Source organism: Papaver somniferum, chromosome 1 (assembly GCF_003573695.1).
Source record: "Papaver somniferum cultivar HN1 chromosome 1, ASM357369v1, whole genome shotgun sequence".
NCBI lineage: Eukaryota > Viridiplantae > Streptophyta > Magnoliopsida > Ranunculales > Papaveraceae > Papaver > Papaver somniferum.
In genome coordinates this window covers 11,401,721-11,424,962 of record NC_039358.1, presented here as the reverse complement: position 1 = coordinate 11,424,962, position 23,242 = coordinate 11,401,721, and the positions used below count along the sequence as shown (strand labels likewise).

Here is a 23,242-nt window from a genome sequence, read left to right as displayed (position 1 = left end):
TTCAAACCAAACCACATTCACTCTCCATATCATGCACGGAGAATGACAAAATCCAGATTGAGGAGTTTTCACTCTGGATATGGTACGTTATACATAATAATTTACATTTTTTTTTCTTTTCAGTATTCATAGTGTTTATTTGGCTTCCAGCCTGCACTGAACCCTTAACTAGACCTGTACTTATGGAATAACTCTGTCATCATTTCTCAGTAGTATGCGCTATGTCAATAAATCAGATTAAAATACAGCTGACAGTGTTCTGTATATTACTTGATTGCAGTACTAAAAGTATTATGGCGTGCAATTCGGTAGTTTAATTAGTTAAGATTGATTGTTCTAACAATCACTGAATTTACTACCTTGTGAGACTTATTTGTAACATAATACATCTATTAAATTTTTATTGGGAATTTTAGCTGATTGTGTTTGATTTTCCTTTTGTATTTATTGGTATGCAAAAGTATGTGAAACTTATAGATACACATGCTAATTAGATGTGTAACTTCTAGTTACACAAGCTAATTTGATGTGTAATTTCTAGTTACACATGCCGATTGAATGTGTAACTTCAGGTTACATATATTTTACTTACATATAGTATTTACACAATTGGTTACCAAATTAGTAGGTCTTTCACAAGTAGTAGTATTGTGTATGATTAAACCTAAGTAGTTACTTTTGCTTTGAATGATTCAGGTTCAGTTAGTGATTGAGAATTTAGAGCAATTGTTCCTGAAACAATAAAAATGAGCGGCTTGTTGTCAATGATGATCGAGGTGATAAGTTAATACTACTGCGAGCAAATCCATATGCCCCTATATATCTCTGTCTATAGGTAAGTAGTGGAAATGGTTTGTTTAAGTAAATGTAGGACTAACTAGTGGAGATATGTTAACCAGTTTAAGTCCATAACAAGTCCATAGTGAAAGTAGTGTATGGACAACATAATGATTTGTTTATGCATTGACCCTATTCTGTCATTTTCTGCGTATATTATAGCTTGTTACTCATACCTGGATGCAGAATGAGGGTCTGACTCAAGATACATTCACTTGCTTTCAAGTTTCTTTATTGTGTTGTGAAGAAACCGATCTCATGAGGATGTGTAACTTCTGCATACACATCGATATGGATGTGTAACTGATGATTACACATGACGGATGCATGTGTAACTCCCAGTTACACATGCTAAGATAGGTTATCATGTGTATTTTCTGTGATCTTTGTTCTATAATTTTGCCTTACAATTCGTTCTAATATTTTTTTTTCTTTTTTTGCTTTTTGTTCATCCAACCTAATCCATGGATGTTTATTTCGTTGCAGATATGCAAGCATTTTGGAGGGAGGAAGACAAGAAGGAAAGGCAAAGATTTAAACTTCATAAAAGCACAAATCAGACGCATGTGTAACTCTCAATTACACTAGATAGATGCATATGTAACTCTCAATTACACTAGACAGATGCGTGTGTAACTTCTAGTTACACATGCTAAGAAATTAATAAATGAATATTAAAGTATTACATTTATTTTTTGTATGCGTTCTTTTTGATGTCTATTTTTTTGATGTGTAACTTTGCATTACACATGGCATAAGGATGTGTAACTTCTGGATACACATGCCATATGCATGTGTAACTTCTATTTACACATTCACACTGTATTTTAATAATTTTGGGCCTACATTTAATAATTTTGGGCTTAAATTTTAAATTTTATTTAATTATGGGCTTGACAATATATAAAAGGGTATGGATGTCCTTTAATAACTCGGGGCCTAGATTTAAATTTGTTTTAATTAAGGGCCTCATATTATGGGTTATCCATGGGTTGGGCCTTAGCCTAATTTTCCCTATTATGAATGGTATAGTTCGGGTATGTGTTTCTGTTAAAAGCCTATACTATAAGTCCATTAGACTGGGAGCATGTTTGTTTTTTGGTGACTCACGATCTGGATCTGACTCACCTCCTGATTCGCAGATGTCAGATAGTTTGACTCGCAATCTGAGTCAAATTTAACTCCTTATTCGGACCCGTTTGAGTCAGGTGATAAAATATTCTTGATTCATGGGAACAAACCACTAACCCACATTTTTGAATCAGATGAGTCAGATCTGACTCAAAAACTAACATACTGGGTCAGATCCGTATGAGTCAGATGATTTCAGTCAGATCCAGACGAGTCATATCTAGACGAGACAGATGAGTCATAAGAAAAAAAACAAGGTGTAAATTATAGACTAATAATGAGGGAGGGTGCCCCAACGATTTTGATGGCGAAAAAGGGAGGGAATAAAGTTTTGTTGGATAACTTACATGCCATTCTCCGTGTTCAACATTAATGTTATTCGGTTACAGGCTCTGTTTTCTTCACAATTTCCATACTAAGAACGAGGATAACGGCTTCGCAGAGTCTCGTTTCCCCTACAATATCAGACTCGCAATCTGGTATTGATGATTGTCGTAAGTGCAATCAAATTAATCATTTTATTTCCACACAATTAACAGGTAATATAGTGGAGGTAAGGATCGTACCCACGAAGATCTTTTAGTTGTCAAAGTGTCACACATGGGGGTTTTGTTTTAGATTTTGAATAAAATAATCAAAGGAAAATAATGTAGAGTTGTAATCAATAGAGAGAGGTGATCGAGAAATCCTTCTTCGTTAATAAACCGTCAATGATTTATTATAATTTCATAATTGTCGTTAATCACATATTATCACCAACCGTGTATAACAGCTAGCTCAGTGTTTTTCCCTAAATTCCTTTTATCAATGAATACGGAAGCTCTCCAGTACCAGATTCTATTCGTCTAAACCACCTAGTAGTAGCTCACTCAAGGTGTAATTCGGCTGAATGATTTATGTTTTGTGAATTTATAGGTTGATCCTAGTAGTTAGACTCTTAGCTCAAGGTCCACTTTCTAGTGTTGTTTATACACACAATCACCCCACAGAATCCCTTTGTAAGGTCTCGTGTTATCTACTTGTGTAAAGGTTATTCGACGATTACTTATCTCCTAAATCAATACTAACAATAGATTAAATTAACAAATCAATTTAGTTGGCCACCTAAACAATCTATCAATCAATCGTAAATATCCATTATAGTATAAATAAACGATAATCATATGAAGAACTTCAAAGTAGATTAATATAATAACTCAAATCTTGTTTACATCTTAGAATTTATCCTCAATCAATATGTGTTTATCTTTTCATGGATGTAGAAACATCCATGATATACATATGAGAAAAGTTAAGACATATCATTACGATTGAAGAACCGCTCCAAAACCCTAGCTTCCGCTCCATGTTCAAGCCTTACAATTTCATGACCCCTTGATGTCCTTCATTCATGACCTAATACCTCTTTATATAGGTTTATATTGCTTGGCATTCAAGTATCTAGTTCGGTTCAAGAACCCGACCCGAAAATATTAAATAAAGACCCTAACCGTGAGTTTTGGCCTTCACCAGTATGCATACCCGTTATCATACTTAAATTTCAGTTAAAATCCAGGGAAATAAGTATGCATACCCGTTTGTATACTGAAAATCCGCTTGCATACTTTTCCTGTCTTCGGTATTCGATAAAAAGCTTGTTTTGACCACAACTTCTTCGTCCGAACTCGGAATGACCTCATTCTTGTTGCATTATTTTCCTCTTTCAATTGTATTCAAGATGATGATAATAAGTCCTGAATTTGAATGAGTTAAGCTTGGTATTTGGTCCGTATCTTGATTTTGAGCGTTTTGCTCCTTTTCGCCGCACTTCTTCCACTTCTCTTAGACTTGGGTACTTGGATACTTGGAATACTTCTATTCCTAGATCTTTTCAGAAATTTGTATCTCCTTATTGGATGATTCACCTAATAAAGGAAAATAAGAGAAAACAAGAGTAATAATACGAAAATATGCAAGAATAATAGCTTAAACAAGTATGGAATGGACACTAAAATCATATGAATTATGCACTTATCAAATTCCCCCACACTTAGCTTTTGCTAGTCCTCGAGCAAACTAAATAAATCTAATCCTAAATACAACAACTCCCTTTCGTTGAGAAAACGGTTACACTTAGCTAATGTAACAAGCCTTTAAACCCTAGGTGTCCCTAGTGGACGAATTATAGTCTCGTGAGGGTTTACAAGAGGTATACCCACAAAACCTACTCCAATTTATCTCCTTGGAAGAACCACTAAGGATAGACACAAAATAGTAGCTAATAAGATAATAAGCATACATATGTTCTTTATCTGCAAACATCCCACAATCATTCCAATCATCACACATAAGCAATTACTTACGTGTGACATTCAACCTGATTGTAAAACTCTACTAAGATAGTCATCGTACTTGTTGCAACGTTTGACACAACACTCGCATACTAAAATCACATGGATATACAAGAAAATGGAAATAGAAAAGTGAAGTGTGCAAATGTTGACTAAAGGGAAAGATGTTACCCACAATACTTGTATGAATGTTGTCAAAGGATTCTTATTTATAGCGCAATAGTTGAGAGAAGCACCCATTTAACTCGACCACATGATTAGATACTCTAAGCGCATGTCTTTTCAGCAAGTATGTGATAGTTTCCTTGGATCCTGCGCTCCATGCTTGTTTAGGCGACGGAGACGGGGACAACATTTCACACATATTGTTATCCAAGTGCCGAGAACCTCATCAATAGTGTTTTTGAATTGATATATAATGATGATAGGTTTCACTCATTTCATCGACTATATGATTGATTCCTATGGATCCTGCATTCCACGCTTGTTTAGGCGACGGATACAGGGAGAATCTTCTCTTTGTATTTATTTATTTATTTAACTGTCAATATATGAATAGAAGCCTTATATAGATTTTTGATTTTTGGCTCACTCTTTATGAGTGTATGAAAATTGCCTATGGGGATTTTATATAAACTCAACCAATGATTACCTTGCTACAACATCCATGGAAGTATTAGGATCCCACCAAATCACTTAAACAAATATATAACTGCAAAAATAAAAAGAAAGTGATTCAGTAATGATAAATTGCAAGGATGAATATTTCAAACGACTACCATGCCAATTCTAGCATCTGAGTTTCGCATTCAATTATGAACGTATATAATTAAGGATTGTAGAATGAAAAAGTGGGACTCAATCCATAGCCGTACGTAAGAACAGTTTCAAACTAAAAATGTTTAGAGTGTCATCCTAAATAGGTCGTAATTAACTCCAAAAGATGAAGTCTCAAGAATGCAAGAAATCAAAGAGTATTATCTATTTATTTTTTTGTATATGCATATAGTATAATACTAAATGTTTCTCCACACTTAAATTCAACATTGTCCTCAATGTTCAAAACCGAAATTCTGATTCCTGATATACCATCCCTGAAATACTAAAAAACTTTACCAATTAGTATGGAACTAGGAAAAAAATCCTAAACTAAAGTTGTTCGCCCACGTCTTTTCTATAAGCTGACAGAAGGGCACAATGTTTTGATAAACGATCTTAATTTTATGGCCTCCGGACTAATAGATATGCAATCTGAAAAAGTTCTGAAAAAATACCGAAACTCAAATGTCCAGGCTTATCGCTCCAACTTAACAGACTCCGAATTCAAATTTTCTTTTTGGAAAAAAAAGGTGAGTCTGTCCTCTTTAAAATTTGTGGTCAGCCACTCAAATCGGACTTCGTATGAAGTCTTGAGAGATATTTTAGTGACAAGTGCGCAGTCAGAATTTTCTGATGAGAATTTTGATCATCAAAACTTTCATTGTAGATATAGGAATTTGTAAAATATAATATGGGAATGCAAGATACGATATGAAAGACTAAGAAAATTAAAAATGAAAGCGATAGAGATACAAAACCCATGGGTTTCCTTCCTTGTAGCGCTTTGTTTAACGTCCACAACCTGACTTGGCATTCAAGTTATTCCACTCCTCCAGAGGGAGTAAATTACGAAGCTCAATTCCATCCATGTTCACATAAGCAACATTTTCATAATATGGCTTCAATCTATGGCCGTTTACTTTTAAAGTCGTCCCATCTCTAAGAATAAAAATTTCAACTGAACCATGAGAGAAAACATTAGTAACAACAAACAGTCAAATCCATCTGGACCTTAGCTTCTCAGGAAATAGTTTAAGACGAGAATTAAATAAAAGAACTTTTTGGCCCACAACAAAACTCTTTCGGGAAATCATCTTGTCATGGAAAAGTTTCGTCTTTTCCTCGTATATACGAGAACTCTCATAAGCATTATTACGTATCTCCTCTAGCTAGTTAAGTTGTAACTTCCTCTGTTTCCCCGCATTTTCATAATCCATGTTGCACATCTTTATCGTCCAATATGCCTTATGCCCAAGTTCAACCGGAAGATGACAAGCTTTTCCATAAACCAACCGATATGGAGACATACCAATCGGTATTTTGTACGCCGTTCTATATTCCTATAATGCATCATAAATCCTATAACTACAATCTTTCCATGTAGTGTTTACGGTTTTTTCAAGAATGGATTTAATCTCACGGTTCGAGATTTCGGCTTTCCCACTAGTTTGTGGATGATACAGCGTACCAACCTTGTGTGTTATGTTTTAATTCATGAGTAGAGCATGGAAGGATTTCTGAAAATGTAAGCCTCCGTCACTGATAACTACTCTTGGTGTACCATTTCTCGAGAAAATAAATTCATTCACAAACTCACAAACAATTTTAGAATCATTAGTAGGCGTGGATTTAGCTTCCTCCCATTTCGAAACATAATCCACACCAAGAAGTATATAATACTTTCCATTAGAATTGACAAAAGGACCCATAAAATCTATACCTCACACATCAAAAATCTCTACAGTGAGAATAGGATTGAGTGGCATTTGATTTCGAGCACCTAGGTTGCCAGTTCGTTGACATTTATCAGAAGATTTACAAAAAATATATGCATCCTCAAATATGGTAGGCCAATAAAATCCACTTTCAAGTACCTTGAAAGCGGCAGGTTTAGAACCAAAGTGACCACCACATGCATAAGTATGACAAAAAGTAAGAATAGATTGAAATTCAGAATTAGGTACACACATGCGAATGATTTGATCAGAACCGTATTTCCACAAGTAGGGATTATCTCACACATACTACTTGGCTATTTTTTTAAGCTTAAGCTTTTGAAAATTAGACATTGCACTAGGTACTTGTCTTGTCACCAAGTTGTTCACTATGTCCGCTTACCAAGGTGTTGAATCTTCAATTGAGAAAAGTTGTTCATCTGGAAAATGATTTTGTAAAGGAAGTTATTCTCCGGAAACAACCAGTCTACTAAGGTGATCCGCCACAGTATTTTCAACACCTCTTTTATCTTTGATTTCATAACTAAATTCTTGCAATAAAAGTATACACAGTGTAAGTCTTGGCTTAGCTTCTTTCTTCTTTAATAGGTACCTATGTGCTGCATGATCAGAATACACAACCACTTTTGAACCCACCAATTATGATCTAAATTTTTCTAGTGCAAACACTATAGACAAAAATTCTTTATACGTGGTAGAATAGTTGATTTTTGCATCGTTCAGGGTCCTTGATGCGTAATAAATCACATGAGAAAGCTTGTCTACTCTTTGACCCAAAATGGCTTCAACTGCATAGTCACTTGCATCACACATTAATTCAAATGGAAAACTCCAATCCGGTGACTTGATAATTGGTGCAGTTGTCAAAAATTCTTTTAATCTATCAAAGGAATCCTTACACTCCTTGTTTAAGTAAAAAACAACCTCCTTTTGCAATAATTTGCACATCGACATTGAGATTTTGGAGAAATCCTTGATATACCGCCTGTAAAAACCTGCATGACCAAGAAACGAGCGAACTTCCCTCACCGAAGTGTGATATTGTAAGTTCCTTATTAACTATATGTTTGCTTTGTCAACCTCGATCCCTTGGGAGGATAAAATGTGACCGAGCACTAATCCATGGTTTACCGTAAAATGACATTTCTCCCAATTAAGAACAAGGTTAGTGTCTATGCATCTTTTAAGCACAAGTTCAAGATTTTGTAAACAAATATCAAATGAAATGCCATAAACACTAAAATTATCCATAAATACCTCAATGATGCGTTCCACGTAGTCAGAAAATATACTGACCATATACCTCTGAAAAGTGGTAGGCACATTGCAAAGACCAAACGACATCCTTCTATATGCAAACGTACCAAAAGGACAAGTAAAAGTAGTCTTCTCCTGATCCTCCGGTGCAATAACAATCTGATTGTAGCCCTAATAACCATCCAAAAATCAATAATGTGAATAACAATCTGATTCTCCCAATTTCTTCTATTGATCTCACCTTCAAACGGTAGAACGAAGTGATGTCTGGTACTCAACTAAACACTTCTATCCTAATACGAGACTTGACTAAGTGTAAACTAGAAATCAAGATATAGTTTTGATCAACTAAATTTGACAACAAGCTTGAGATATCAACATTTGTGAGTTCGGCTGAGCAATACACTAACAAATACAATTGTAGAACTTACTAAATCTTCGTCTGAAGCACCGCTTTTAGTTTGCCGATATATAACGTTAAGAATTAACATGAATTATCTCACATCTTTTTTGATTGCTTTCATCTTATTTTTTAAGAAACCTGCATCCATTTGATAAGCATTTCTGTTCCGAGAGACGAAGACTTCAAGAAAGATGCAAGATGAACACTTGTGAGTTCGACCGAGCAATGCTCTAAAAAATACGATTGTAGAACTTACTAAATCTTCGTCTGAAGCAACACTTTTAATTTGCCGATATATAACGTTAAAAATTGACATGAATTACCTCACATCTATTTTGATTGCTTTCATCTTATTTTTTAAAAATCTGCGTCCATTTGATAGGAATTTCCGTTCCGAGAGACGAAGACTTCATGAATATATCTCCAAGAAAGAGTTGTTGCTTGCTGCGAACCGATAATTTCATCGCAACATGCAGTTGTATGATCAATTTCTTTTTGTTGAACAAAATTAAAAACCATATTGAATTGAATTAAAATAAAATAAAATAAGAGAATTTTAGTAGTAGAAGAATAAGAAAATTAAAGAAGTAGAGTAGTAGAGAGATAAGAAAATCAATGAAACTCAATTCATTAGGACAAAGTGTGTTTGAGAATCAAAGTTTTCTTATATAGAGGAAAAATCTAAATTTTTTGAAAAAAATAACTGTTGGGAACCGGCGGTGGAGAAAATAGAGTCATTGAGAATAACTGATGGTTACCATCGGGTGTAAGAAGAGTGTAACATAAAAATTTCAAACAAATATTAATAACCGAAGTTATCAAAAAGGTACTCAGCTTCCATCAATATTTCTTTTTTTTTTTCTAAGAAAAGATATTATATTAAGAGATAAAACTTATAAGTATTGTGAGAGGAAATCAGGGGCAATTTCCCACCACTTATTACAAGTATTTGTTCTCCTACAATTCTTTGCTAATTTATCAGCAACTGAATTGAAATCTCTACTGAGATGGCTAGTTTTTGAAAAGGAAAAGGAATTTAAAATCAAATAACAGTCGTCTAAAATGGTGCTATTGAACAAAGCTAGAGCATTATTTTTATTTTCTAAGTAATCCATGATCTTCTTTGCATCACTATAGAGACTGATGGAGTCCAAATTCTTGCTTCTGGCCCATTTAATGACTTCAAAAACTTCTAGACTCACTGCCTCTTCTGCATTCCTTGCTATGCCTCTGAATAATTTGCATCCCTTGTAGTACCCTGAACTTGTTATCATATAGATACCAATTCCAATATTATTAGTATTTTTATCAAAAGAGGCATCACAATATATAACAGTACAGTTACTTGGAAGAGATTGGTTAGACACTGGATTGAAAATACTATTTGATTGATTATTCACTGTTCTATCAGATGTACTAGCCATCTGTGTGCTACCCAATACCAAAGAATTGACAGTATCATTGGTAAGTCTAATGGCTAATCTAGCTGTAATAGAAGGCTAGGTTGTTTTCCCCTGAAAAACCTTAAAACATCTATCTCTCCATATGCTCCAAGCAATAGTGAGAATTTCTATTTAAATGTCGCCATGCTGATTGCTAAGCAGCCATTTTCTAACCAATCTTTGACAGAAGGGTTGGAAGATGCATCATGTAAAGTTGTAAAACCATTTGGTGTAGAAGACCAAACAGTTTTTGAAAATCGACAATGAAAAAGAAGATGTTTAGTCGATTCAGCTATGTTATCACTACACATGTTACACAAGTTATCACTAGCATGTGCATAATGAGAAAGTCTCACTTTAGTTGGCAGAATATCACTGATACACTTCCACAGGAAAAGCTGAACTTTCAGAAGGAGATTAATTTTCCATAAGGCTTTGAAAATAGGAACTGGATCAAAATTAACAGACCCATTTAGTAACATTATTAGTCAGGGTCCTGTGAGAGGATTTCACAGAGAAAGTACCATTATGCGAAGGAAACCATATTAGTCTATCTCTACCATGTAAAGGTATTCTAATCTGAGAGATTCTAACACCATTCTCCCTAGTGAAAAAGTCCTCTAACCTGAGCATATCCCATTGTTTAATATCTCTATTTATGAAGTCTGCTACTGCTAGATTAGGATTAGGGTATTGTTTACAGATAGGATAAGACACATTAGGGATCCCGTTATCCTCAAAAGCCTTAATACTAGTGCCATCTTTCACTTCCGAATGACTATTTTGTTTCACTATTTCTATACCCCTGTATATACCTTTCCACACCCAAGAAGAGTCCTTCTTTTTTTGACAATGAAGAGGATGATTATTACTGAAGTATTTACATTTCAAAATTTAAAACCATAACTCATCAGAACCATGAATAAGCCTCCAAGCAATTTTAGAAAGTAAGGCAAGATTAAATTTCTTTAAATCTCGAAATCCTAGACCCCTTAAATGTTTATGAGTACAAACCTTTGGCAACTGTTTCATATAAACCCCTCCTTGATTTTTTTTACCCCACCAAAAGTCCCTTTGGGACTTTTCCATTTAATAAAGCGACCAAGCGTGCTACAGTTATACTGCAAAACATACTCAGCCATTTTAATTTCCAGTCTTTTTCTGTTACACCTTGTCTTATTCTTTATGTTACAGATAAAACCCTTTCAGAAAAAAAGGGTTACAACTTAATGAACAACCCAAGAGATTGGCTTGGGTTGGATTATTCTCAAAAGTATGAAATCTTGGACCTCCCCAGGACCGGTTGGATTTCCTCCAGGTTTTTACGAAGAAAATTTAGATCTCCTTGAAAATGATATTTGGAATGTTGTTAAATATTTCTTTGAAAGAAACTATATTTTAAAGGAAATGAATCATACTTTTATTTCTCTTATACCTAAAAAGCCAACCCTTCATCCCATGTTGACTTTAGGCCCATTTCTGTGTGTAACATAAATTATAAAATAATATCTAAGATCATAGTCAACAGAATGAAGCCACTTCTTAACAAGATCATATCGCCTTTTTAGGCAGCGTTTGTGCCAAACAGGAATATTCATGACAATGTTATAATTGCTCATGAAATAGTCCATACAATGAAAAGGACTAAAGCTAAAAGTGGTATCATGGGCCTTAAACTTGATATGTCTAAGGCCTTTGATAGGGTGGAATGGTCATTTTTGATAGATGTCCTTAAAGGTTTTGGGTTTTCGAATCATTGGTGTGACTTAATTATTCAGTGTATAAGTACAATTAATATCTCCATTCTTCTAAATGGCTCTCCTTGCAATGCATATAGACAAACTAGGGGTCTGAGACAAGGTGACCCCTTGTCTACATACCTATTTATCTTATGTATGGAGTCTTTATCCAGATATTTATTGTATTGTGAAAGTAGACATTGGATCCATGGTGTAAAAGTCACAAATGATGCTCCTAGTGTATCCCATCAATTATTCGCTGATGATTGTTTGTTGTTTACCAAAGCAACTCACTACGAAGCCCAAAATTTGGTGGATGCAATAAATGTGTTTAGCTCTATCTATGGACAGATGATAAATTTTGATAAATCTGGATGTTTCTTTAACAAAAAACTTGATCCAGATAAATGTGTTTCTCTAATTAGAACTCTTAATGTTAAGAAGATAGACCTAAATGATAAATACCTAGGTATTCCTCTTTTCATTAAAAAATATAAGGCTGAATCTTTTGCTTATCTTGCTGAATACCATGATAACAAGGTAGCAAAGTGGAAAGGAAAACATTTTACACAAGCAGGTAGGTCTGTAATGGTCCAAAATGTCTTAAGTTTTTCCTCTGTTTACCATATGAACTCCTTCTTGATTAAATGAAGAAGCTTCACCTTCAGCGGTGATCATGTCATGTGTATACACATTTTTCTGAGAATAATCCAACCCAAGCCAATCTGGTCTGACTTGTAGGATGTAGGTATGGCCACCTTAAATAGAACAAGCAACAAATTAGATGATTGATTACATTAGTTTAATTGTAACCGCGTAATTAGATTAGGATTGTCATTTTAAGCAACTCCCTCTATACTCGATTTCTTTCTTCACACCAAATTTGTGTATCTGTATCCCTTATGCACTAAGTCAGCGGCAGATATAGTTGACCTTCATAGAGAAACCTGATTAAGTTATATAGCTCCACTGTCACTGTGATCCTATGACAAGCAAGAAAAACTCAAAACTGTATTTTGCATCTTTAACTCTCCAACTGACTCACTGGTTCTTTCATTAGAGCATGGCTTTCTCGGCTCTTGAGTTCACTGTTCGAAGAAGAGAACCTGAACTGATAGTTCCGGCTAAACCCACACCGTACGGATCTAAATTCTTGTCGGACATTGATGATCGAAAAGGTCATCGCTTCCATACACCTACTATTCATTTTTATAGAAACAAGAGGGATATTTGTATGGCTAGTACTTGCAAGATAGATAACATTGTCGATGTCATTAAGAAGGCATTAGCAAATACACTTATTTTTTACTACCCATTTGCGGGTAGGCTTAGAGAAGCTCCTGGAGAAAAGCTACTTGTAGAATGCACTGGTCAAGGTGTGTTGTTTGTCGAGGCTGATGCTGATTTTAGTCTCAGTCAATTGGGTGGTGATTTCTTAAAACCTCCATTCCCTTATTTGGAACAGCTTGTTTATGCCCCGGCTGAAGCTGAAGATATCCTCCACTGCCCTTTGTTATTCATACAGGTAATATGGTTGACAACTTGACATGGATATAGGTTGATGGTAAAATAAATTTGTAGTGTAACACCTGACAATCATGAATACAGGTGACTAGGCTTCTGTGCGGGGGGTTCATTATTGGATTTAGCAATAACCATACTATTTGTGATGCGCAAGGTTTACACCAATTCAAGACGGCTCTAGCTGAAATTGCTCGAGGGGAACCCTATCCATCTATGCTTCCGGTGTGGGAAAGAGAATTACTGAATGCTCGAGACCCACCACAAGTTACGTTTGCACATCAAGAGTATGATGTTATAGCAAATTATAAAGAAAAATTTATATCCCTTGATGACATGGTTCAACGCTCTTTCTTTTTTGGCCCCAAGGAATTGACAGTTCTAAGACAACGTGTACCCCCTCACCAGCAAGCATGCACCACCTTTGAGTTCCTCACAGCGTGGTTGTGGAGATGTCGCACAGTTGCAATTGGATATGATCCTAAGGAAGAAGTACGTGTGGCAATTGCAGTTAATACACGTGGGAAATTTCATTCACCATTACCTACAGGATTTTACGGCAACGCAGTTGCATATCCTGTGGCAGTATCAACAACAGAGAAGTTGATCCAAGATCCCTTGAGTTACGCACTGGAGTTGGTGAAAAAAGCAAAGGATGAAGTGAATGAAGAATACATAAGATCAACAGCGGATCTAATGTCAATAAAAGGGCGGCCTATCATTTCTACGGTGCGGACCTATTTTGTGTCAGATTTGAGACGTGTGTGGAATGCTGATGAGGTTGATTTTGGGTATGGAGAAGTAGTGTACGGTGGGCAAGCAATAGGTAATAAACCAACTTCAAATCATTGGATGTCAAGTTATTATATGTCCCACAAGAACAACAAAGGAGACAAAGGTAGTCTAGTATCAGTTTGTTTGCCGACTCTTGCCATGAAGAAGTTTGTTGTAGAGATTGAAAGCATGCATAATGATTAAAATGCCAAACTGATCAAGCTATGCAGCCGGAGACTTCCAACCCTGTGGCAACTATGAGCCACCGCCAGTGAACTAAAATATTCCTAGGTTGTTAAGGAATAGCAACTGGTGGAGTTTAAATATCTTCCGATCAAAGTTTCCATATCTTTGTACTTGTATTCTTAAGTAAAGCTTGTACCCCAAGCAAATCACAGCTATATATAAGATAAAGTCTTTTCGTTGTTTCCACACCCAGTTTTTTTCTAGAGATTTCTTACGCACTGAAATCTTGCAGCCACTAGTCTTTAATTTGCAGCTACAAGATTGCTTCACCCTCTCTAACAAAAGGTACGTACTTACTTCATGAACTATGTACAAAATTAAGATTGGTTGAGAGCATGAAATCTCTTGCAATTAGATAGATTCTTGATTAGCTTATTTTCTACTTTGTTGCAAGATTTGTCTACGCAAGTGTGTCTGGCACAGCCGTAGAGTAAATTTTCTGTACGCCGACTATATATATTTGCTTTCTGGAGATTTTGTTGATCGTATTATTCAATTGAACATGTAATGCTTGTAGAGGAGTCATATCTTGTACCAAGAAGAAATTAAACAGTTAACGTTCAAGCCTATGTAGAGGTTCTTTATGTTGTCTTGTCCGTTTGGTAGTTTCGATTCTTCTTATCTCTCTAGGAGCGCTACAATTTCAACTAAATAATCCGATCTACAAAATCTCCCATAAACAAGTATCATTGGTCACGACAGTGTTTTTGAAAACCTCCACGGGATCGGATATTTATGACCATGCATATCACCGGGCAGTGTAGCTTTAGACCATGATTTTGGAACTCCGGCATTGGAAGAATGATTGTGCCTGACAATCTTGCAGGAAGAAATCAAAGCAACGGAGCAAGCAAGAATTCTTCCATGAATTGTCTGGGTAACTTTGATTTTTGGAATTATTTTCCCAAGTTCTTAGAGCAGTTCCTATGGAATGAACAAACTTTGAGTTTGTTCATTTTGATCCCACTATGGACTCAACAAACATGAAAAATGGATGTTCAAACCAACAAATTTGTTGGGTTGTTCATTAAGTTGGAGGATGTAGAGGGCGCTTGATGAAAGGCCGGGTGAGCTTCGCTCCAGCGCGCGCTCTTGATTAAAGCGCCAGAGCTTGTCCTCCCAGCGCCGCGTTTTTAATAGAAGCGCCAACGACTGAATTTGGACGGCTGAAAACTCTTATGATCTAATGGCTATAATTTTTGAATTCTATAAATACTCCTCATTTCAACTTCAAATTTACATTCACACATCTAGTCTTCTTTACTCTTCTCTGAGCTTAATTTTTTTTCCACTTCAACAAATTTTTCAATTCTTCAATTTTTCAATTCTTGAACATGTCTCGGCCCTTGTTAGTTCGGCGCGCTCCGTATACTAAAAAAGAAGATGAATCTATTTGCAGAAAATATGTTTTTTTATTTACTCAGCTTGCTTCAACAAACTATCCATAGGTGAATTTCTGGGCGGTTATTCACGACAGGTTCTACAGTGATACCTGTCGTGCTATATATGCGACGAAGACCATTTTCGTACAATTAAGAGAGAAGTAAGTGAGTTTGTAGCTTTAACCATATAAGCCAATCGATATAGACTGAGAGGTGAAACTGATGCTGAGATGGTGACAAGATCTTTGGCTGAATGGAGAAGATGGAAAAATGTGGCTTTTCCTTTCAAAAAATGTTTCGAAATCCTTAAGGTGTTGAACAGTTTCAACCCCCTCTTTGAAGCTAATGTAGTCCGCTGTAATTCAGTGAAGCTAATGTAAAACACTTAATTTTAAACATATGTAATTTTATTTAATTAAGACCGTCATACTAAAAATATAGCAGAATTAAAAATTACAAACAGTCTCTCTAACATCACTCATCGCTAGCTCTCCCATTGTTATCTTCTAGAGTCAAGAATTCTCCAAGACCTGGGATAGACCTGCGATATCCCCACTTGCCAACATATTAAATAAATTGCCATAAGGAGATAAAGATGGTTGAAGAACATTAGGCGATTGGAAAGAACTAGGAGATTGTTGGAAAGCACTCGGTGCACTCGGTCCTCCAAGAATATAAGACGTTGGTGGTTGTGGTGGTGGTGTATAGCAATCATTTGGGTTGTAGGGCGAGAATGATGATGAAATGCGCCTTGGATCTAGCCGAAATACTTGAGGTTGAGATACATGCACAGTTTGCGGTGAATAAGTATTGTGTCGTATGTGTTGTGAAGAAGAACTCTGTCGCACTTGTGTTTCTCCCACCACTGTTTCATCACGTGCCATGATCTGTTACTCCTGGTGGAATCGGAAGACTGTGACCGCCGCCCATCATCATTTACATTTGGACTTAATCCAAACATTGTGTTCTCGTGCCATTTCTGACACACATCCAAGTGTGTAGCCCCCATTTTCCGAGCCAGCCAATGCAAATCGTTCAATTGGTTCCTCATCTCGGCCTCAGTGGCAGTCACATTTTTTTAAGGATAATCACGTTGCATACCTTGGGAAACAATGGGGATCATGGTTGGCGCACCTTGTGAAGTAATACTTGGCATCTCCCACTGAATTTCGGGCAATTTTGACGAAGATGATGAAGAACTTGCACCCGTGGTGGGGTAAGTCATAAGCATGGCTCTTTGGAGGTGGCTGGCTAGGAACGATATTTGCATCATGGGACAGGCGTGATAATGCTGGGAGATCATAGCCATAGATGTGGGTGTTATGTGTCCCAATTACAGGATGCGAAATCACGTGTACCATTTGACATACTCCGGTTCACCAATATCCCTCTGTGTATTTAGTTCATACCTCTCCCAATTGGTTCTTCTCAGCTGTTCAAAATATGATCCAGAGGTTTGCATCTGTTATGGCTGGTTAATTGCAATTGCATATATACCTTTCATTTAGTACTGCAGTCTTTCTCTCAGGTACCAAACCCCTCTATCCAATGGTGGAGTGTAAAAAACAACTCTACGCATAGAATAATCAAGAACACGTTGTCCAACATCAGCATCATACTGATGAAAATAAATGTAAGGGTTAACAACGACGTTGTTGTGGCTGTGAGTCATCTGATGAAACCTCTGAACAAAACTGGAACCCGAGATGTCGCAGCCAGTTTCCTTCGCTAAGTCGGTCGAGATGTACATATTCAATACTGGAAATCTTATGGTATCCTCTTTAAGGATTGGTCTACTAACACGGAAGTAGGTATACCACCAATACTGCAAATTACTCCATAATTTTAGTATCTTGACTTAATATTCATTTGCTCATAAAAATTATTTAAATTTTAAAATAATAATTTTGATATTTACCTATATGATGCCCAAGAAACCAGTGAAGTTATCTCTGCTCGTAGACGCATGATCTAGCCCACATTACAATTCTGCTAAAATGGAAGATCCCCGGTCATAATATGGTGCTTTGTCAAGATCTTCTAACGCTTGAATCCAACTAACACGAGCAACAAAAGTTGAGTTTGGAAAGAATGTCTGACCCAGTACCCATAAGATAAACATCCTTTCGAGTTCAGGATAGTCATCTACATGCTCCGCGTTTCTCGGTTGGTTAAGGAAATACTTCAACGCTGAACATTTAATCCCACCTCCTTTCAATTCTTTATAATCTTCAGGTATTTCTGAATATATAAACGAGGGAAAAAGCGTCTCCCATTTACTATTTGATATCCATTCGTCTTGGTTGAACAGTGTCGTCTCTCCTATTCTACTTGGGATCCCACAAATGAAATACAAATCAAGGGGTGTAATTCCTATTACAAGTATAATATCAACTATGATTAATTCTTTTGATTATGTAGTAACTATTTAAAAAATATAATTGAAGTTAAGTTAATCAAGTTTACCAATTTCAAAATCAATGAAATGGAATGTGTGCGTCGTCGCCCACCACTTTTCCACCACTATTGTCGGAATTTTGTTGTTGTGTCTTCTAGGCTTCAGACTATAAAGGGAACGCCAGGTATATCTTTCAACCCTTTCTCGGACTTGAGGGGGTAAAATTTCATAAATAGCCTTTAAGTCTGAAAATCCACCTCTCATATAAAAATAATTATCAGACCGATCTTGATGCCCCGAGACATGACCTTGTACTATTGATGGACCAACAACGACACTCGGCGCAGCAAACTCTGCTTCACGATTTTGAGAAAAATATACACATGTGGCAGGCCGCGGTGCCGATTCATTTCTTTGATCTCTTTTCTTCTTTACAATATTGACCGTTTTTCTGAAAAGGCCGCTCATATGGTATCAAAATTCTTTTATTTAGAAGAGTTTTAGAAGAAGGAAATAGTAGTGGTGTGACAGAAATGAAGTGAGTTTAATCCAATTTATAGGTTTTGAAAATATAGACGTTGGAGATATGAATGTTGGAGATTTTGTATCTCACGCCCGCGTTGATAGGAACAAGGCACGTTTGTCTGTCCAACGCCCGAGTTTGTCTGTTCAACGCCCGCGCTTTTTCTTTAAGCTCCAGCGTTTATCTCAAGCACGCGTGCCTAGTTATCAAATGCCCACTGCTTTACCATAGTGGAAAACCAGTTTGGCCATCCACCTGGCTCAACAAAAAAATAAGTTTGGCCATTGCCAAAGGATTGCCCTTACTTCTATTGCGAAACCTGTCCTCATAAAGCCCAGATTGTTTTAAGTGAGTAAACCCGATCTTCTTTTTTTTTGGGTGGGGGGAGGGCGAGGGGGAATAATGCTGGGCTATTCAGATCATGTAGATTTCGTAGCTGGCACTTGGCACGACGATCTTACGTTGGCACGACGAAAATGTCGAGGATATGATCTTACGTTCAGTTGGCACTTGGCACGACGAAAAAGTACCATGTAATTAGGTTCCGTAGATGATGTCGTTTTTGTTTGGCTGCAAATCCTGGAATCTAAAGACTTAAATAAAACTCTCAGGTTGAATGGTGAGGAAACCCTTGTTTCCTATTGGCCGAAATAGAACTTTTTTGAGTTTTATGAAACAAGCGTTTTGGTGAGAACACTTGGAAACGTATAATTGGTCTAAAAAGTATAGGAAAAGATAAAAAAAAATCAAATTAAATTTGGAATTCGTGAGGACACTTGGCAACATATGATTGATTTAAAATTTACAAACCCAAAAGGAAAACGTAACTTACCGTGTTAGGAATTTTACGAAAGTCCAAATTTAATCTGGAAATCGAGTATCTACATTTAAGGACTCTTTTTCCTAAATCAAACTCTATAAGGACTCTTTTTCCTAAATCAAACTCTAATTTGTGGTTATGCCACATCACGTACTATTTACCTGTCAGCGCCATACCATCCGAAATAACGATTAACACACACCTTTTCGTGTTTTCGGTTGTGAAAACGTCTCCAAAGTTTTCTTTTGGGCCAAATGGTACATTCCGTTAAGAGTCTCACAACACCTTTTCACCAAGTGAGTCCGAAGTTAAAAGAGAGAACACCCACTTCCTAAAAGACACGTTTCTTCAGATGTATAAATGACATTGAAGTTTGGTTTAATTTAGCGGTGCTTTTTTCAGTAGAGACAAGAGAATGAGGTTTAATACAAAGAAGCATTCCTTCAAAAATGAGCCATCTTTGATCTCTATGCCCACAGTCCACCAAAGAATCTCATTTGTTAGTCATATAATCGGTACCATGGAATAACATACCTTATAATATAGGATCAGGCGGTGGTTACTTCCGAAATGTCAGGAATTTTTATGATTTATATATTGTTGGAACCGTAACCATGAAACTGTAAACGTTAGATGAATCTGGTTGTATGGAAAATAATTAACTAATTGAAAACAATAACTTGACATACGAGGGCAAAGTCACCCGAGGGCAAAGTCACCCGCTCAGTAAATTGTCCTTAACACATTAGTTCGCGGGTATTTTTCAAGAATGAGAGATGTTATATCCCATCAGCGGAGATATGTCCAGGATAGAACTGCCTAATATAGACTGTACAAGCACAATACAATCTACCCAATTACGAACTCAGCAACAAGGATTAGAAAGGAAGATAAGCAACCACTGTTGCGAAAAAACCAAAGTGAAAAGATGGAGAAAAGAAGAAGAAAACGTAGTCGCGTCTAAACCCCCACTAAAAAGAGAAATTCGATTTTATATTTATAAGACAAAGTTGCTTTAAAATTAAGCTAGGTTTTGGTTTCCTTATAAAACACGTTTTATTTCTTGTAAAACAAATCAAAACCAAAAAGGAATTTTACCAAAAATAAATTCAAGTAGACACGGGACTTGGTGCATGGTATACGCGTATGTCGCATGGGTTGGAAGGTGTATTGTTTGCCCCACCCGTTTCACCCTCGTTTGTCAATATATCCATAATACAATGGTTATATATAGTGGAACTCCTCTTTAGTTTTTCACAATACGGGACTAAAGGAACATTTCATTCACCCATAAAATGAGTAAGTATCCTTAGAGCAACTGCAATGGACGAGTAAACCCAAATTTTTACTCGAGTGGGCTGGCGTAGTGGGACGGACCATCGATCAAAATTTGATCAAAGAGTAAAATCCAGACCAAATTTGGTCGGCGATCAAGACCAAATCCAAATATAGTCGGGCGTTAATATAATCTCCGCTACACATCGGGCGTTGATATAATCTCCGCCATTCATCGCGCGTTGGTATAGTTAACGTCCAACGAACAGGCGTGCATATAAACTTCGCCTGAATGGGGCGTTGGTAAAGATAACGCCCGATGGGGCGTTCATAAACTTAACGCACGAAATGGGGCGTTCATATACTTAACGCCCCACTCCACTTTAAGTTTTAAACTTTTGAAACTTGCATGGGGCGGGCTTTATACCTCCGCCCCATTATTTTTATTTATTTTTTTGTTTTGTTTTTTGAAGCGTATACTATACCAACGCCCCACGTCAGGCGTTATCTTTACCAACGCCTGATCCCAGGCGTAATCTTTATCAACGCGCGACCAAATTTAATCTTCAACCACTACGCCACACGACGGACTAAACCCAAATTTGATCTTTTTTTTTAGTCTTTGGTCTTTGGTTATACTCGCACCACTGTGGACGCTCTTAGACCCTTAGGTCCTTAGAACAAACCACACCAAGACCAAAAATACTTTTAATTAAAAAACTCATTTTCTCCAACAATCCCCCACATGAATGAAATACCAATAAAAATCAGAAATCAGAAAGCGAGAAATACCACTTTTAGGCAAAAGGTGTCCATGAGGTCTTGAACCTTTGCTTAGTGAGAAATTACCGAAACTACTTGATGGACAGTGAACACGATGTCTTGAACTGCCATCGTTTAGTGTAATTTGCGATAACAACCACACATGATATCTCTCTAGGTGCTGCTAAGTTCGTGCCGTTTTGTCCAATTTGGCCATGGACATATCATGTTTCTCAGAATGCTCTAGAGAATCAAAGATCATATTCTCATAGGAAACGGCCCCACTTCCTCATTCAGATAGGTGAGTTTCCATAAAGAGTGTTACTTGCTATACCCCATTTCAATCTTAAATTGAAACTATAGAACTCATTAAGACTCCTTAAAAGTCGTCCTGCACATGCAGTCACACTATCACGTCTACACCATAGGCAAGGGACATAGAATGAAATTCTCTGATAGCGTTTACCTTTACCCACCATAAATTAGTTGGTTCATTCGAAACCTTGATCTTGGAATCTCCAGTCAGCAAGGTTGAGTATCCTTCATGGAAAGTTTAATTTGATGAGCTTAAGTCCCATCCCCTTCGATGCAATTCTAACTATCTCCTTGGTCAAACCTTTTGTGAAAGGTTACGCGATATTCTCCTTGGACTCTATCAAATCAATGGAAATAACGCGGATTGAGATTATTTAGTTTTTAGCTTTAGCTATTACAGTTAGGCTAACACAATGTATAGATATAGCTGGCACAGGCATATGCTAGAGAGGAATATCTTCTAAAAAGTATCTTAGGCGCTATTCCCCCTCTCATGCTTTATCTAACGCAATACTCTCAGATTCCATAATGAGTTGAGTAATATATGTCTGTTTGGAAATCTTCCAAAACAAACCCTCATGCTAGAGTGAGAATACATCCACTCGTAGACTTAAACTCCTATGAGTCAGCTATCCAGTTTGCAACACAAAATCCCTTAAGGATAGTAGGATACCTTTTGGATATTAAAACATAAGGTCATAGAGTACTTTTAGGTACCATAATACTCTATTAAATTCATCCTTATGCTTCTGCTCTGGATTACAAGTACACCTATTTAACTTACTCACACTATAGGCAATGTATGGACCCTTACAGTTCATTACATTCAACAGACATCCTATAACTCTTGAGTATTCAGGTTAAGATAATCCATCACCCTTATTTTTCTTGAGTTTACAAGAAGAATCGTATGGAATACAAGCAGGTTTACAATCAAACCGATTGTATCTCTTAAGCAAAAATTCAACAAAATAAGAATGACTAAGACTATATTCATTAGAATGTCTTCTAATCGTCATCCCTATGATCACATCAACAGGGTCTAAGTCGTTTATGTCTAGTTCTCATTCAGCGCATGCTTTTAGTGGAATATAACACATCTATGTTTGTATCAAGTATAAGCATTTTAACAGCATACCCGCATACAATCACACAAGCATCCTTAAAAAGTTCACCATAAGTACACTTATCAGATTCATGACTCAAATCCACTACTTTTATCACATGATCAAACTTTTCATGTCCTTGTTTATGTGCTTATTTCAAACAATACAAAAAACTTGTCCATGTTACAAACTTTGTAATCACAACCTTTCACCACAAAGTCTTTAGGTTGGTCTAAGAAGATTTCCTTATCTAATTCATGGTTTTAGAAAATCTGTATTAACATCCATCTGATGAATCTATAAGTTGTTTGTGGTAGCAAAAACAATTAGCATGCCAATAGAAGTAATTATCGTCACAAGCGAATAAGAATCAACAAAATCTACATCTTCTTTTAGTTTATAGCCATTAGCAATCAACCTAGTCTT

The 23,242-nt window shown here is 36.5% G+C and overlaps 1 protein-coding gene across 1 annotated transcript; it reads left to right on the top strand.

Annotated features, from left to right (window-relative positions):
* Positions 1-12,757: 12,757 nt before the first annotated feature.
* Positions 12,758-14,193, top strand: LOC113348288 (benzyl alcohol O-benzoyltransferase-like). Its single transcript, XM_026592037.1, has 2 exons — positions 12,758-13,219; positions 13,303-14,193. Exons 1-2 carry the CDS (start codon positions 12,758-12,760, stop codon positions 14,191-14,193), a joined length of 1,353 nt encoding a protein of 450 aa, XP_026447822.1.
* Positions 14,194-23,242: the final 9,049 nt, after the last annotated feature.